This window comes from Larus michahellis, chromosome 11 (genome assembly GCF_964199755.1).
Source record: "Larus michahellis chromosome 11, bLarMic1.1, whole genome shotgun sequence".
NCBI classification, from domain to species: domain Eukaryota; kingdom Metazoa; phylum Chordata; class Aves; order Charadriiformes; family Laridae; genus Larus; species Larus michahellis.
In genome coordinates, this window is record NC_133906.1 from 16,500,581 (window position 1) to 16,519,017 (window position 18,437).

At 43.3% G+C, this 18,437-nt stretch overlaps 1 protein-coding gene across 1 annotated transcript in view; it reads left to right on the forward strand.

Moving 5' to 3' along the window:
- Positions 1–12,327, forward strand: part of SPOCK1 (SPARC (osteonectin), cwcv and kazal like domains proteoglycan 1) — a 309,178-nt gene extending 296,851 nt beyond the window's left edge. The window contains exons 8-11 of the mRNA XM_074604578.1: positions 581–802; positions 1,392–1,454; positions 6,567–6,704; positions 7,726–12,327. Of these exons, the coding sequence (XP_074460679.1) occupies positions 581–802; positions 1,392–1,454; positions 6,567–6,704; positions 7,726–7,916 (614 nt within the window). The 3' untranslated portion in view covers positions 7,917–12,327. The remainder of the gene's footprint in view (positions 1–580; positions 803–1,391; positions 1,455–6,566; positions 6,705–7,725) is intronic.
- Positions 12,328–18,437: the final 6,110 nt, after the last annotated feature.

Here is an 18,437-nt window from a genome sequence, read left to right on the forward strand (position 1 = left end):
CCCTTCTCTCCCCCTGCCTCCCCCAGAATTCGGATCAAAGCATTTTGTTGTCCAGCACAGGAGGCAGGGCTTCAAAGAGTGAAAAGCTGGGATGTGAGAGGGAAGGTGAGAGCACAGTAGGAAAGAATTTGATCAGGGAACTAGAAACGGGACCGGGAAACAGGATTCAAGTCGCATTCAGACTCAGTCTAGTTTGAAAATGCGATGGATGTGGTATTTGCTCCTTCAGTTTCAGTTTCTTGGAACAAGGCCAACCCACTTGGACCGAGGACAGAGGAAAAAAAACACATAAGAATTTTTTGAGTAGAAATAACTTTGAATTACAGTAATCAGCTGTGAATCTCAGCCCTCCCCACCCCACAGCTCCTAAAGAGTGTGAGTAGTGCTCTAGTCTGTAGCTGTGCTCGGGTTTTAAGCTTTACACAATCAGTTCAGTCTTAGAATTTTGTTCTGCTTTGGGCAAGTCAGTTTAATGTTCGGAGTCCAGCCAAAATAAATTAGCAAGGCTTCAGCTTAGCAAAGATTCCACGCAGTGTGCGTGCTGGGGTTCAGCCGAGGATATCTGCCTTTCCTTTTACAGGATTTGACACCAGCATACTACCAATCTGTAAGGATTCCTTAGGCTGGATGTTCAACAAACTTGACATGAACTATGACCTGCTGCTGGACCCCTCGGAGATCAGCGCCATTTATCTGGATAAGTACGAGCCCTGCGTCAAACCCCTCTTCAACTCTTGCGACTCCTTCAAAGACGGAAAGCTGTCGAACAACGAGTGGTGCTACTGCTTCCAGAAGCCGGGCGGTGAGTTGTGCGATTTGTAGTACAAAGAGGAGTTGTTCGGGTCTCCCTGTGATTTCCGTTTGCTTGATTTGCTTACGGAGATAGTTTGGTAATTGGCAGTCAACTGCGTTAAAAAGCTCTTTTCGCCAGCCCTGGTGTGAAGGGGCCTTGTGTAACAATGTTTAATGTCACAGATGAACTGTATTAATATCCTCAGATCATTAAAACAAAGGAAGTAGTAAGTGCCAGTGCACACAGTCTTGCTGATACAATGCTCAAGAACTTAGTCTTTTATTAATGCAGAAATTAATCAATTAGCAAATCATAAATTTGAGAGCTGGCATTGTGTCAGTTTGGTGAAAAGAGAGAAAAAATGGTTTAACAATGAAAATGGCCCCCAAACACTATTCTCAACTACAGTGTGTTGCTTTTTTTTTTTTTAATTAGTGGAGCTAATGACATAAATTTGTTTTGCAGTACAGTACCAGCATATGGGCTTCTTTCGTTCCCAGGTGTACAGTAGTCTACATTTCATGTCAGCAGTGAAGCCAGTCATTACAGAGTCTGTCCTGTACCATCTGGAAACTGATTCTCATACATTATATTTTAGGTCTTCCTTGCCAGAATGAAATGAATAGAATTCAAAAGCTAAGTAGAGGGAAGAGTCTGTTGGGTAAGTTCGATTACTTGCTATTCATTTACTCAACTAATTAAAGCTTCTGTGATTATTGTAACTCTATATGCAGTAATGGTTTTTCAATTAGAGACTAATGTTTGGAGTCAGGAATATGCACCACGGAGCGTAGGCCCGACACTATGAAATTAAACAAATAATGAGATAGCAACATACCGAACAGGTGTCAGCGTGGCAGTGGGTTCGGAACTAATTTACAGCTCTCCAGAAATGCAAAGCCTTGTCACCTCGTGGGTCAGAGTAAGTACGGGGGCTGCTGGGTACTCAAGCCTCCCATTTAAGAAGGGTGACTGAAGGTGCCGCAGAGCCAATGGGGTCGCGTCTTCTTCCCGTCATGGTGCAATGCATCCATTCCTTGGGCTTCAGTTTTGCTTGATCACCCTGAAAAATATTTCAGTATGTTCCGTGTATGTGAAAACAGGAATTAGGACCATCTCATTCTAGACAGCCCAGCAGGATGCGCCATGCTGTAAGATGTGATAGTGCCTGCCCTTCTCGCTGTTGAGTTTTGGGAGCCTGAATCGATTCGTAACTTACAGTGTTCTGATGGTGATCTAAAATCAGGTGAAATAAATCCCCATGTGGCGTATTTCCATTTAATTGCTAAAAAATCAGGTTGTCGCAATGAGTAAATTTAGGGTAACTAATGCCATGCCCTAAAATCACAGTGTTACGTAGCCTAGTGTTTATGTGGCGGTATCTTATTGAAACATCTGTCCTGGTGCATTTGTGTACATGAAGTCAAATAACGCGAGGCATACCAGTGCAGATTGAAGTCTCCGTTTACAGAAAGCACTGCGTTTCACCCTTGAAGAGTCTGGCATACGTCAGACCCAGGCTGTCAGGCCCATCATGGAGAACCCGTGTCAGGTTCTTAGAGCATCTGTAGAGTACCTTAGAGCTGCAGCACGGAGCACGCGTGGCTGCTCAGATTGCCATCTGCTGCCCAGGTTGCTCTCAGACTCTAGTTTGTGGCATACTCATTAGCAGACCCTACAAACAGAGCTTCTGCAAAGCTCATCTTTGCCAAACCCTGCCATTCCCAGATGCCACTGCCATTTGCAAGGTTCGGGTACTTATGAACGATCCCAACCTGGATTCATTGGGTTCAAAAAAAAAGAATAAACATTCCCAAAGGCCGCAGGGACTATGGTTTAGTTCCATCATCCTTTCATAGCGAGTTCACGTAAAGATGAAGATGTTTCAGAGTTACAGCTCCTGCTGCTCGTAGCAAAGGGAGGATTGATCGCTCGGTTGTATGTGTGCTCCATTCAGTAAATATTTTGCGTTTGTGTTCGAATACATGTTGTGGCAGAGGAAGTCAGGGTGTTCTCTGTCTCATGGGTGTCATGATTTTCAAAGCCGCCTAAAAGAATAGGAAGCCCAGTACCTAACAGATAGCTTTGGCTATCCCATATTTATTTTACGCTTTGCTGTTATTTGCTATATGCAATAAATGTCATCTGGGTTGAAACATAAGTGGTTTGTTCCAGTGTGCGGGGAAAAATAATGGCTATATTGCAGGTAGTACAATGTGCAGGCAGTTGTAGCACATGTCGCTAGGATCTGATCACAATAGCAGGAGTAAAATGACAAAGTTAAAGCAGTAAGAATGGTCCCTTACCACATATAACTTCTAGTCAACTGTATTAAAAAAATGAGGGATGAAAGCGGCTAAGCTCAACAAATCAAGAAGTGTCAGGCATAGGTTGTTCCACAAGCTAGAAAATTATAATATAGAGAGGAACTCTTTGCTTCACCTACCTTGGAAGTCTGCCTGCATAATGGCATCTGTCTGTGAGATTTTAATCTGATCTCATAGCTATTTATACAGCGGAAAACATTGTCTTTTCTCTTGGCTGACTGAAAAATCATGCAAATGGAAACCAAAACATACACGTGACAAAACCCAGGCTTGTAGCAACAATAAAAATTGAAGAGAGAAATATTTTCAGAGACACGAGTCTTTACTTATTCTCTTTCCTTCTCTGTCCCTGACGTATAGAGCATGACGCTTACAGTCTGGACAGTACGCACGAAGAAGACTTCTATTAACTTGTATCCATAGATAAAAAATGATGACTTTTGATATTTTGTTCTCTATGTATTTTTCAAAACACATGATAGTTGCAACAAAGTACTTCAAAGCCATTGCCATTAGATATGTTGAATTTGGAGGCTTTCAAATAGAGCCTAGCATCCCAGGGGACTGAATTAAAAAGTAAACAGTGCTATTCATCTTTTCCTACCAGATTTATCTAGAGTACAATTAACTGCAGAGAGTGTACTTTTAGAGTATACAACTGTGCAGCCTGATAATGCTTCTCCCACATCACTACGGTAATAAATTTCTGCTCCCGTCACTATTTTCTTCCGTATCAGCCCTGTGAATTCAGCTAACATAATAGCTAATACAGGGAGCTGTGTGCCCGCTAGCTCTTAATTCTGTCAGGCTCCTACCTGTGGGCTTCACTATCTTTAGCATATAATTATTCTCCCCATGTGCTGTGAGGAAGGGGAGTATTATATAGATAAGGAAATGATGCAAAAAAAAAATTTAAAAAAAAGAGCTAGACGTCTGGATGCATAAAGAGTGTATAGATGCAACAGTGCTGTTCAAATTTGCGTGAAATAATTAAATACTCCATGGGACAAAGAGAGATGGGGGAAGCAGGATTCACTAGCCTAAGGCAGTTCAGTGGGGAGTGACTAACGTTTCATAGCGCTGGTCCACCAGTGGTCCTTGTGGGGGAGCACAGTCTGTGCAAGAACCTCTGGAGAGGAAATCTGAACTTCTTTCTCCTTCCAAACCCTGCGGATGTTCTCTGATGCCAAACCAAATTACGGGGTGAAATGCTCCTGCTAAATGGGCTGTTGGATGCCATGCTCCAGAACAGGAGAGCCTGTAGCCAGAGCTTATTTCTAACGAACACAGGGACTGGTCTGTGTAGGATTCACAGGACGAATCATCCCACTCTACAACAGTTGCTCCCAGTGACTTTCTGTCCTCCCCAGATTATCACTTGCACCTGACACGTTGGAGAGGACGTGCTGCAATCATCCCTCTGTTGGTTGGCAAATACTGTGACGTTAGTCTGCGTAGCTAAATGTTTAAAGCTCGTGTTACATACAAATTGGCACAAATTTCCCATGCAGAAGGAAAAGTACCTTCCACTCTTCGCTGTGACCCAAAGCGTGAATCCTTTCCACACACAGTTATGTTGTCAGCGAGCCTAGGCCATATTTTTTTTTATTTTATTTTTAAATCTATGCTTTTTACAGGCAAAAATACCTGTTCCAAAGAAAGGAAATCTTGCATTGCCCAAGGAAAAGAGAAAGAATGAGACAGTTTAAAATGCAGGGGCCGTTCCATGCTCACCCCATAATGCCACTGCAGTTTCCCCTTTGATGCTTCCCTGGAGCCAGATGCTCATCTGATATAACAGGGGAGCTCTAGTGACATGGGTCCAGCTGTGCTGATTTACACCAGCTCAAAATCTGCACCTGAGCACTTTTCCCAAGGTTGTGTATAGTCTGATAAACACCTGGAGTGCTCATCAGGGAGGGGACATGAGCGTAAACGTGAAATAAAACTTTCTCAGTCAATATTGAAATAAAGGTTTGAACACTGAGCATTAACTTGCAGAAACCCGCAAAGGCGAATACATATACGTGGTTATTAGAACCATTTTTTTATAAATAGTGAAAATGAGTCTTTGGTAGTCCTCAGTATGCTTACATTTGTACATGAACATAACGGTAGTTCCTATAAGCAAAGCTGCTATAAAATCGTGCTTTGAAGTTATTTAAAATACTCTCACTAATGGGTGTGAAGTGGTCTCCGAAACTGATCCCATACACAAAGATTTCTGCAGACATTCAAAGGTTTCTGTTCTCATCTTCCAGACCTGCATTAGCAGCACTCAAACGTTAGGCACAATCTGCAGCGCGATGAGTTTGGGAATTCAAGCATTCACTTTATATAGATGTGTGTGTGTATGAGATTGACTGACTTCCACTTTTATGTCTTTTATATAGGAAATTTCATGACATTTGGGACGCACCTTCTCATTCATTTTTTTCTGTGAAAAACGTGGTGGAAATAGCCCCTTTGACACATGAACTGTCTGAAGAGACTAGTTAAAAAGCTTACTGCGTGACCAGTAAATCACTGGTATCTTTGACAAAGGAGAAAAATACTTTCTCAAAAATCATTTGTGACAAGAAATTTGGGGGCAAAGGTGGGTTTCTGCCATGTTTCAAATTGAAGCAATTGGCAAAGGAGGGAAAATGACTGTACTGACCTCCCCTGGGAATAAAGGTAACTCATCTCAAGGGACAAGAGGGCTTTTCACATTGAAATACATTTGCTGTATCTGCTGAACGTGGTGGGAACAATAAAACAGGTTTCTCCCAAGTGCTTCCCTGTCTGCAGAAGCCAGAATGAACCGCGCTCTACAAGGCTGAACTATATTGGTTTTATTGTGAGACAAATCTTGGGCTTCGAATCCAAAGACTTATTGACTTCAAATCCTGTTGCCCCTCTCTGCAGCTTATGCGTTACTTCTCCTTCTACACATGGGAACTCCCAGTAAGTCAGAGGTTGGGCTTGAGATTAGTATGAATGGCAAGCAGATGGCAGATACCTTCCAGGGATAATTACAGTGTTGTGGAAAGACTTATATGATAAACACTGAAGGAGCGCAAATGGAAGGGAAATGCAAAATTAATGAAGTTGGGGTAATAATCCAGTTGGGAAGAAAAGTTTAAAACCAGGAGTTAAATCTGAAAGGGGCTCTGTGGGAATATTAATCATTCCGGGACAGACTGAACCTCTCTCTAGTACCGTGTGCCATCACCCACCATGTGCTATATGTGCACAAACACTTATGCACTGTGCAGTGACCAGGGTGGCTGAAAATAGTTAATCATATGTAATTTCTCCCTTTTAGGCACTAGATCATCACATGTATTTTCTTGCCGGCGTTGTAACGATCTCCATGTAAATAAGTGACAAGTTCATAATACCCTATATACCTGCTTGCTCCTACAGAGACTTGCATTACTGATTATACCTTATATTTTATTCAGGTGCTTTCATCCCCCGCTGCAATGAAGAAGGTTATTACAAAGCCACTCAGTGCCACGGCAGCACGGGGCAGTGCTGGTGTGTTGATAAGTACGGGAATGAGATAGCCGGCTCAAGAAAACAAGGGACAGTTAGTTGCGGTGAGTAATGATGTGCTTTCCTCAGACAACAAAGGAATTAACACTGTTGTAAGCCCTGCCATTGCTGTACGATGGAGCACGATAACAAAAGGGACAACAGGGAAACATGACTACCGGTGTTCAAAGTGCTCCTGTATTTTCCTACTCGGACTACAAATGGGGCCCTTATATACATATTGGTCCTCTGGACTAGGGGAGTGCAGCAGAAGTCAACAGGCAATAGCCACTGAGAAGAAAATATTTTTGCTCCCAGCCTGGAAAATGTAGTGATTGATATTAAAAGTAAGGCTATGCATGGTTATTAAATATATTGTTCTGTATACTCCGGAACGCACATTTACCAGGGCTTCATGAATAATGTTTTCCAGAAAAAGGAAGGCCTAAATGTGTAAAATTTTATAAATTAACAGCCAAGCCCCACAATATTGCTGACAGGACAATGTTACGTAGGTATGTGAAATCGCCAATTAGCTGTTATACCTAGGCAAGCAAGAGCTCAGCCGTATCCCTTCAGAGTGCGTCAGTGGTGGTTGTGGGTGCACATTCTTCTTCAAGAAGGAACTGAAAGAGCAGAGACCCAGAAGGTCTGAGATGCCCAGAATCACATCACAGGTGTCAGGCTCGATAGCTACCTATGCAGAGCGTGGTTTATGCACTCGAATAAAATCAATTTGTGGAATATTTTTAGCCTGGTTTACAGAGTTGTGATGAGATGAAAGTATTTACAAACGAGTAATGATTTTCTGGCCTGCACCTATGTGAACTGAGACTCCTCAGTCGAGTCTCTAGGAGGAGGGTGATGCATAGATTTTTATGCAAGTAAATTTTTTAGAGTAAATTGATATATATTTATCCCAGTTCAGGATGAACACTGAAATTTAGAGGTTGTTTCATGAATAGCTGAACCAATGAATTTGAAAAGTAACGCTACAAATGACAGTGGCTTGAATGACAAGGGTAGCGATGAAGGAGGGATCTGGTGTCATGTGAGGGAATGACCTTTCCTGCTCACCTGTTTCAGAAGAAGAGCAAGAAACCTCAGGGGATTTTGGCAGTGGTGGATCTGTTGTATTGTTGGATGATTTGGAAGAGGAGCCTGAAGCAGCTAAAAAAGACAAAGACGGGAAACTGAAGATTCATGTAAGAGCAGCTAATGAAGATGATGAAGATGAAGATGATGATAAGGATGATGAAATTGGTTATATATGGTAGTGCCCATCATAACGAGGACTCACGTTTTGCACAATATTGCAAGTCATATCATATCTCTGCAATTGTATCTGAGAGTACCTGGCACAAATATTCCCTCTCTACTGAGTTTAATTTTGTATAGTCTATTTAATTTGGAAGACAACTTTTTTTTTCCAGCAAGGACTGTTTGGAATACAGCTTTTGTTCAGTTGGTTTGGGGGATTTTTGTTCTAATCACAGGGGTAATGAGTTTTGTTTCAAAAACATTTCATGTCTTAATCCTCGCTTGCATAGCTTATTAAATATATCCTGTGAAAGAAGAATCGCAGAAGGGGCTCAACAAACCAATAGAAGGCTTAGAAGCCCTTCTCAAGTTAGAGAATTTGTGTCATGAAGCGTTACCTGGATCACATCAGAAACAGTTATTTTTCTTTCCTGAAGCAGGAAAAGTAGGTACCTCATTTGCTAGTCCATATTTGTTATGTTCCGGTAGAGTGTAGGTCTCTTTGGATGGTGATTTGCGGCTGCCCAGCACCAAGGGTTTAATCCAGAAAGAAACCAACTGGCAGGATTTTCTCTTCCTTACGTTCTCTGAGAATGAGTCCAACAGGTTTAGTCCATCCCACGCTGAAGGCAAGGCTCCCACCAGAGTGTAGATCAGCTCACTGACACTCTTCATGTGGTTAAGGAATATGTCTTTGATCTTAAGAGATGCTGAGAACCAGCTATCATGGACCATGCCCTATAGGCAGGGAAGAGAGTCCATCTGCCTTTCAAAGTGTTTAAGGAAAGAGTGTTCTGTGAATTTGTAGCGTCATAACCACTTCCACAGTTGTTCCTCAGCTTCTCTCTGAGCTCGTTTGCACTAAGAGTTGCACTAACGTCGCTCAGGCGGCCTCTGCTTCCCGCTCACACACTATGGATCTGCCCGTTCTTCATTTACTCTTAGCAATCCCTCATTCTAAACTTATAAAGCTGTCAAAGACACTAACCATCAAAAGTAATAAGCTGTCATTTTTTTTTAATTTAAATAGTTAATATTTATTTGGCCTGGTTAAAAAAGCAACTTTAGGTGGTCGTGTTTCAAAAGCATAGCCCCTTTGCTCAAGTGTCACAAGCTGCACACTCGTAATCCAGACACGTAAAAGAGAATAGTGTTAAAATACAATCTGTGATTCCCTCAGCATCTCCCATATATTCATAGCTTTTCAATTATATCACAACATAGTGATATTACATTATTTGCTGTGTCCTTTCCCATTGCAGCTCTCTGATGCAGTGATGTGCTGTGGTGACCTTTTATTAAATTTTTGCTGTTTCAGAAACAGTAAGAGGTACCTTAACCCTACTCTTGCGTTAGGATACAGATATAAGTATTCTAGCAGTGCCTGTGATTTGCCCGTGAGTTATTTTGCAGAATGAAAAATGTGCTTATTACCCAGGAAACTAATTCGATGGAATATTTTTTTCCTCTGAGTTAGTGTTGGATATAGTATTGGAAAATATCCTGCTGGTTGGCAGAAGTCAATATTTTAGGGACGTTGGCCCAAGGGCTGTGGTCCTCAGCCCTTTCCAAAGTCAGTGCCCCCCACAGAGCCTGGCAGGGCTCTGCAGCCCCTCTCTCCTCTGTGCAGGACCTCTGCTTTTAGACAAAATCACAAGAGCAATACGAAGAGGAACTCCTTTCAGACACCATGTGTTGCAGGGGCTCAGTTGTTTTCTCCTCTTTCATTTCCTATTTATCTCGATCAATGACCTGAGAACAAAGAGCAAGCCTGCATAATTGTTATTAATGCAGAAGGATGCGTAAAAGCGTGAGGAATTTATTGTGTGTTGATTCACGCCCCCGCATCCTCCCAAAAATCTGTCATCACAGTCATTTGCAAAAGGCCTGCAATCCTCCCTTCCTCAAATCCCCTTGGCTTTCCTATAGCTTTTGAAAATTTATTTTAAAATCAGCGTCCATGAGCTGCACAGCGTGCACACACGCATACATACATACGCTTTTTCTACTTGCCTTTCATAGAAAATGATGCTGACCTGCAAGAGGAACAGATACAACCAGCATTCCTTAAGTCGTATGATTTCGTGAGAAGCAATTGAACGCCAGCAGTAGCTTGCTTCTCAAACATCGTGGCTGGTTTCCTTCTGGTATTTTATTAACTAAACCCATACTCTCTGGGTCTAGCTCTGCTGTCCTGTGCACGACCTGCCTAAGGCACAGCGTTGCCATTTCACTCTTGACAGAAAACTGAGGTCCACGATCGGTAGAGTTGTGCTTATCCTCCTGACTAGACTCATTCTCCACACACAACCAGTTTTTTTTCTGCAGTCCTGTGTCCCTTTGCCACGGCTTATCCTGGAACTATGCCATACTTCAAAGGCCACATAGTCAATCCCTTCTCCTGCCCCGCACCTCACAGGGGTAAAGCCTGGCTAACCGAGCCCTGGGTTACAGCCCTTCTCTGTCATGTGCAAATCTGCAAAGCGGTTAAATAAAAGCTGTTAAATAAGCCTTTAAAAGCAAATGTGGACGTTGTTCAGCCTACATGAGCAGACATGCCACCGCCATCCATCCTCAGCACCACTGATTCTCTCCTAGCTGTAACCTCTCACATGCAACTGCTATAAATCAGAGGTGGCAAGTTTTATATCTTAAACTATAAAACATCTACCATCGTCCCAAACTCACCAACGTGAACATGCGGTGGGTACCAGTCAAACTGCTCCGTGCCCAGCACAACCAGGCAAGAGGGCGGATGCCTTGGCTGGTTCAGATGACCTCTGGCAGCACCTTTCCCTTCGCACAGAACAAACACACACACACACACCCTTTTAATCCTACTGGCCTGGATTTTGGAAGACACCCCAGCCAGGTGATCGTTCAGTCACCTGCTTCAGTTGTTCAAATCGTCTTCTGAATCAGGGCCAGCATTGGAAAAAAACATGATTTTTTGTTGACTAGTTCAGTTGGGTACGACTACAGGAACATTTAAAGATGGTAGTGTCAAATCACAGGGAGTCACGGCCTAGTCAGGAAGAGGGCAGAGGCTGTCGGGCTTGGAAGGGCAGCTCAGACTATGGATTGCTTTAAAACCAAGTTTCCAAATCTTACAAAGCTATTTAGCAAAGCCCTTTGGTGATCCATTGGCATCCTCCAGTGGCTGCGGGATCTGCAGCCTATATATGCATATGTGTATATCTATGTGTGTCTGTGTGTATATATTTATACACATATATACGCGTGTGTGTGTGTCCAATTTGGCACGATGCATTAAAAAAATGTTTTATTTCTTTAAAAGAAACCGGCAATTCTACCAAGAACCAGTGCTCTTCCAGATCAAGCCCCTTCCATTCTTCATGCTTTGTAAAGGATTTAATTTGCTTCCAGCTTAATTTAATTCCTTCCTTTTTCTTCTCTTTTTTTTTTTTTTTTTTAAAAAGCAGGACTTCCCATCTGCATCAAGTCATTGGCCTTCCAAACATTTTCTCATTGCGAAAAATGGAATTAGAGTTGTCCCGTTCTTTTAGAGACACAAACCAATTTTTAATCTCATTTTCTTTTCGTATTAGAGACTATGAAATACTGTTAGGCATTGCTTTATGTTTCAAGGTGTCCTTTTAACTACTGTGGTTAAATCAAAATCTCCTCGAGTTCAGATTTCAGCACAGTTGGGTTTTTTGGGTCATTACTGGCCTTTGCTGTGAACACAAAGAATCCTTTTCCTTTTCTTCGCCTTTTTTTAAGCTGTTCTGTACTATTATTTTAAACCGTTCGAAGTGTTTATTTAATATTTATTCTACAGTTTATATTGAAAAATGTAAAGTTTATATTTAAAACAACACTGTTTGTTAGTGAATGCTTCTCTTTGCCTCTCCAGCCTAGTCTGTTAGTCTCAGTGTACATTTCTGGCATGGGAATATTTTGATATTAGAAGTTTTGTAGCCTTTTTCCCCTCAAGCAGCAAATGACATAGATCTAAGGTCACCACTTGATACAGACCACCAGATCGCTCAAGCTTAGCTTCCTCCGTTTGTTGGCTTTTATTGCAGTCCCTTCTGTATGCCATTCAAGTTCCTTTAATACATAGGCTGCTTTGTACAGTTACTATACATCAAAAAGCCCTTTCTACAGTAGGTGGGTTTTGGTCTTTTTATACTTTTCTCAATGCTGTTGATGTCCGTTACTGTTAAATGTGTAGATCTGTAAGGAGAGATCCAAATATTACGTGTTTCAGTTTGATGTCCCTGCTGTAGATGGATGTAGACTATCATAGTAAGTAGAACTGCATAGTAAATTCTGAATGCTTTTTCCATAAGGAGTTCAGTGGAATGTGAGCATTTTGCTATCTTTGGTTAACTGTAAATGCTTAACTGTAGTCTGAAATAGTTGCATTTTTGTCTGTCTCAATAAATTTTAATTTGTCTGCGACTCCTTATTGCCTGTCCTGAATTTTATTAAACTTTGGGGATCAAAAATACTGCAGTACCTTGAGTCAGCATTTAATCAGGCATGGAAATGGATGGCCTTTTATGTTTGGTTTATACCTTATACCTCTGTTCAATGTCAGCTGTAATCTGTGAAGTTAATGTAAGGTCTCTAGAAAGCTATACTTTAAAAGCAGAAATGAAACCAACTGAAAGTAATAACTGTACCAAAATCAGAACTTTTCAAATTACATTAAAATTGATTTTTAAGGAACTAGCAGGGGCAGGAAGCTTTCATTTTTATTTCCTCCCCAGTTTGCAAATCGTGATGTTTTTCTGTCTCTTCTGGAGGCATCCAGGGCAATTCTACAAACACAGCTGCATTCTACAGGGGCCGTTGTCTACAGTATAAATGAAGACAAAATTATATTGAATACAATTGGTGGGAAGCCATCCTCCCTTAGAAATACCTGGGTTTGTGTCTCGATTATTAAATTAGAGCTTCTCTTTAATATTATTAACTAATTTAAACAGCCAAGATTATTACAGTGCTAATTACAGAGTTAAAAATGTTATTGCATCACCTTTCCTCTGTATGTGCAATATTAAAGTACCACATGAAAGCATGAAACCTATTTTCAAACATTTGTGCAATTATCATCTCATCAGGTAATTCATTTATTACTTGTCTGTCCGTACACCATTGGCTGGGTTGTGTCATCTGGGGTCAGAACATGCCTTAAATTTCTGTTAAATTATTAGCTACGTTCATTAGTTTATTTTTACTGTGGGTGCCACACATTACTTCCAGTGTGTTGCCTTACCTGACTCTCAGAACAAATGGATTTTCCCCTTCCAAAACCGCTCTGAGACTCTTTGAAGTGTTTGATCTTCCATGTTTGAGTGATTCAGCTGCGCCAGGTGTAAGACACTGAGGCACCGAGGGCTGGAAGGCAAGCAAACCAAATCCAGAAGTTAAGAGTATGCAAGCTTTCTTTTGTATTATGGGCCATGTATATATACACGTGTATATGTACACATGGGCCCCGGAGATGCTGGGAGGGCTGGAGCCCCTCTGCTGGGAGGACAGGCTGAGAGAGTTGGGGGGGTTCAGCCTGGAGAAGAGAAGGCTCCGGGGAGACCTTAGAGCCCCTTCCAGTCCCTCAAGGGGCTCCAGGAAAGCTGGGGAGGGACTCTGGATCAGGGAGGGGAGCGATGGGACGAGGGGGAACGGTTTTAACCTGAAAGAGGGGAGATTTAGATTAGAGATTAGGAAGAAATTCTTTGCTGTGAGGGTGGTGAGCCCCTGGCCCAGGTTGCCCAGAGAAGCTGTGGCTGCCCCATCCCTGGAGGGGTTCAAGGCCAGGTTGGACGGGGCTTGGAGCAACCTGGGCTGGTGGGAGGTGTCCCTGGCCAGTGCGTGCTGCCCTGAGAAATGTTGGTCAAAGCCAAACAGCATCTGGGGGAGCGAGGGCGAGCTCACAATGTAATGGGACTGAACCCCCCAGTTACCCGGCCAACAGCATCGCTGCTACCTCTGTGGAGCTGCTGGACAGAAAGCTGGCAGGTCCCCCCCGTTACCACCTTCCTACTTCTGTCACCACTGTCTTTAGACTCTCCTGTTTTGGGATATCGACTTCTGGGAATTCCTTCCGTGCCTCATTCATAGAAGGTTGAGCTGGTGTTTTATCACCCATACTATGCTAACCTCTTCTGTAACAACTTGAACTGAGCTAAATGCTGTGCATTGGTTTCATACACTAAAATACTGTAGTAGATTGTTACGTCCCACCTGTCATGTCCTGGTAAGCTGTGTTGATTTATATTTAGCTTTTCTCTGATTCTGTCCGCTATTTTGGACAAGGATCTTGGGCTAATTTTCATGAGCTCCCTGCCAGGGGATACAGCCTTTGCTTCCCTGCTGATATGGAAGAGTGTCTGTGGCTGAAATGGTGTGCCAGCAGTGGCAGAAGGTCAGTTTGGGCTTACAGTAAAATGATCAGCAGGGATGGCTCTTACCTGGAGAACAGAGGAGGCCGTCTGCACCCAAACATCCACCCAAACTTTGGGTCTCCAGTAAAATCTGCCAGACCAGGCTGTACCACACTGCGGGGCACTGAAACCTCTGTGTGGAAAGGGGCACACAGGACAGAGTTACACCATTAACCCTTTACAAAAAAAAAAAAAAACAGACTTTTTTTCCCTGTTTTCCAAGATACAAATATTTTCCTTATCTTACTGATATTATTTTGCTAATGATCTGTGAAACCTCCACTATGAGATGCTTGCATATGCGTAGACACACACACGGAGTCTTTTATTTTTCTCTCTCAGAAAATTTTTCTGTTGAGCACCACACCAGCTATAAAACAGTAGCATTCCAGCCTTCACTAATGATTAGTTTCATTTTTCCTTAAATACTGACAGGCAAAGGGTGAGCTATTAAAAAGAAAAATCATGTCACAACAGCTTTGCACACTGTACAGCTCTTTGAATAGATTAAGAAGAGGCAGAGAGCTATTAATAAGCTTTTGACTTTCTGAGCACTCCCATCTCTGAAACTGGACCATCTTTTTTCTTCAGAGGGGGTGGGGGAGGCAGAGCCATGAGCAGGCTTTATGCAGCCTTGGAAAAAGAAAAATAAAATGGGGAAACAAATAGATTTAGCTAAGCTGTGAAAAGAGAAGGACAGAGCGGTCCTACCCGCTGCTTTCAGGCCAGAACCTGCTTTTCTTCAGTGGAAAATTCCCGCTGGCTCGAGCAGTTCGGGATCAGCCCATCACCACCCACAGACCGCAGGGGCAGGTTCCCGCTACGAGCTGGGTTTGTCCCGTCCCCTGTGTGCGATATCTAGTAACTGCTTGAAATGAATCCCTGAAAACTAGGATTAAAAAAAAAAACACACACCAAAAAAAAAAAAAACCACAAACCACGCAGTGGCACTCCGGGAGGAAAGGAAGAGCAAGGCCAGATGCAAAGTCAGATTTTGCCAACACTGTATCAGCCCAGTAATGAGGCAGAGGTATGTAAAAAGCTCTAACAACGTGTGCATTCAGTGGCTCTGCAGCCACCCTCCCAGCTGTAGCCGTGCAAGAATCCCCTCTGCCGACAACAGATTTAGAAAGAAATACAGAATCCGGCAGCTACTGCTCTTGAGTATCAGCTTCCTTCACGTATCACTATAAATTCCTGCGAGTCCACGCTAAAGGGTTGGGCAGAGAGAGTCTGTAAAGAAAACTTCAAATGCAGGGTCTTTGCCAGGTAGTAACTGCCTTTTCTCATCTATATTTACTCAATAAAAATCATTGCTGGAGCATGACTCCACTTCCATGCCCGGCCAATACATTTGCAATCTGGCCCTTAAACATGGGGAAATCGACCCCAGAGCATATTGTTAGAGGAAAGGTCCAGAAGCGCATTGGTTTGTGCTTTGAAAACATATTACTGCTGAAATTATTTGCGGGTTTTGAGAGACTTGCAGGTTTTGACATGGTTTTTTTTTTTCTACGTTGAATATCACAAATCCAGTTAATGCAAATGTATTCAGGTAAGAGTCTGTACAAGGAGGAATATAACGACACAGCTTTGCTCCACCACAGATGGTGTATCAATTCATCACAACTGGCAAAGAATTGACCTAAATAACTACTAGCCTACAGTAAAATTAAATAAAACTGAGACTGTAACAAGATGTAGGTTTCCACAGATTATTGTAGGCTATTGAAATACTTTGGGTTACACGGGGCTATTACAGAAGATCAATATTCCCATTGCTTTTGGTACAAGTCACGTAAGAATCTGACACCTACACGGAGCTCTGGTGGTTGTTGTGACACTGATGCCGCAGCTCACCCCCACTCCCACGGCAAGAGCTGCTGCGAGAGCGAGAGGAGACGGGGGTGCAAATAAATACATCTGCTAAACTCCTCCCTCGCGGTGTACTGCATCGGCCAGCTTTGAAAGGTGGGCACGAAGTTACCCAGAAGGAATTACCATAGATTTATTTTGGCAAGCGAGAGAGCACAGTTTGGCTCAGCTGGCTGTAGTGGTAGAGACAAACATCAGGTGGGTTGTTAAACCACCCAAAATAACTCCGACATCCTCCCAGAGCAGGGCTGTCGGCCCGTCTGGTCTCAAGCCCAGTTTCCATCCTCGGTTGAAATCGTTCTCTCCTAACTGATCCTTCTGTAGGGTCTGGGGTTTTTTTCCTCTCCTTTTTTTTTTTTTTTTTTTAATTTTGTCCCCAAGCCTGGGAGTTAATTAAGTTTTAACAATGAGCTGTATCACTGTAGAACAGGATATCTGATTGCTCATCTGTTTTACATAATTGATTAATTAATAACCTTGCTAATTGAGTCTCATGAAATCCTCTGTTAAACTGGAGCAAGGCTACGTCCCAAACCGTTGCTTGTAGGGTTACATTAAAATCGGGACATTTTGGCTGCTCCGTCTCCCTCGGGCTCTGTGGAGCCAGCCACGGCACAGCATTAACTTAACAGGCCCCTTGGGCTGCTGTAGAGATGTGTGATTTGGAGGGTGAACCTTGTTTTCACCTGTACTCCCGAGATTTCAGAAGTTCCCCCCCCCGCCCCTTTCTGCTTTAATGCCCCTCGTAGCAGCTCCTTGTGTTTATAAACTCCAGGGCTGCCTGTCCTGCGTTACACCACCGGCCACCATTGCAGGGGCTGGTACAGCCCCACAGGTGCCAACATTTCCTACCACACGTAGTCAAAGTGGGAGTGCGAACACAGCTGTAAAATAAAGCGGCAAAGCATCCTTCCCCCTCCCCCCCTACCTGAAAAACTGCACCACGAGCTCTTCTCAAAGGCACTGTGTTCACCACGATGTGACCTACATCTTTTCTCGGGAGCAATCGCAGCTGAAATAAGGCATAACGTGATGGATTCTGTGCTATTAAATGGAAGAGGACTATCCATGGAAATAACCACCGACAATAGTTTGCATTTTAATGTCATTTCTTTTCCTCTTATTACCCCTGGACATGGAGCACGATGTATTTCTACCACGTGAAAGCAGCAGCGAGGTGGAGGGGTGCGATCTTTGCCTTCAACACTGCTCCCGAGGGTGCATTCCAAACAAGCTTCAGCCAGAGACAGCAGCAAATATTTCCCTTCAAATCTGCCCACTAAGGGAATGTTTTCTCAGTCCTGACCCACTTGCATCTCACCAGACATAAACCCACAGCAACTTGGCCAACCGCGCAGGGGTTTAGTCCACCCAGGGAGGGCAGGTGAGCAGGGACCTACCTCTGTGCTCTGGGCAATGTGAAAGACGTCCTAAAACAAAGCAACCATATTCTGAAACAGCGAATGAAGGTCTAAGTGTCATCCCTCACCTTCATTTTCAGAAATCAGAAGTCACCCCGGAGGCCAGGGTGTAAATCCGCCAGTGCTCATCCATCCCAGATCTCTTTCCACCCGGCTCGGTCCATCCCCAGAACTGATCTCCGGCTGCTTTGTAGGCTCCGCAGCAGCGGCTGAGCCTCATCCCTAACGCAGGCTGCTTGCGCAGGAAGGTCTTGGCACGGGCTGGTCTTGATGAGAATTTAATCCTGGGGATCTGAAAAGGATTTAGGACCTGGAAACAAAGAGATAGGTTAAAATCCCACACGGTGGACAAACAGCTATCTTTACACGTGCATCTGCAGGAAGAAGCTGGGGACAGTGGCCATTTATTTCTGAATATCACATGGATTCCTAAGACAAGGGGAAAGCGGGGTGAATCAGGAGATGAGAGCTGGCTGTCAAAAGCCCCTTCCAAATGGCTGAATTAGGGAAGACGAATGGCAGCCCCTTTTTTTTTTTTTTTAATCTCCCTATAGCAGGGTGTGAAAGGCTGGTGGCATCGCTCCTGCCAGCATCATTTGTATGTTGGGGCAGAGGTAGGAAGTGGGCTGGTAACGCGTCTTCCTTCCACACCGCTGGTGAAGTTTCTGAGTAAGGAATCCAGGGGCTAATCCATCGTGCCTGCCATTTCAAAGAGCCCTGATAACCTCGTCTCTTCTCGTTTTCCTCTCTAACGCTTTTGCAGATTTACCAACCCAAGTTTTCCCTGAAGAGGGATCACATTTCAGGCCTGAAATGCTCTGATTAT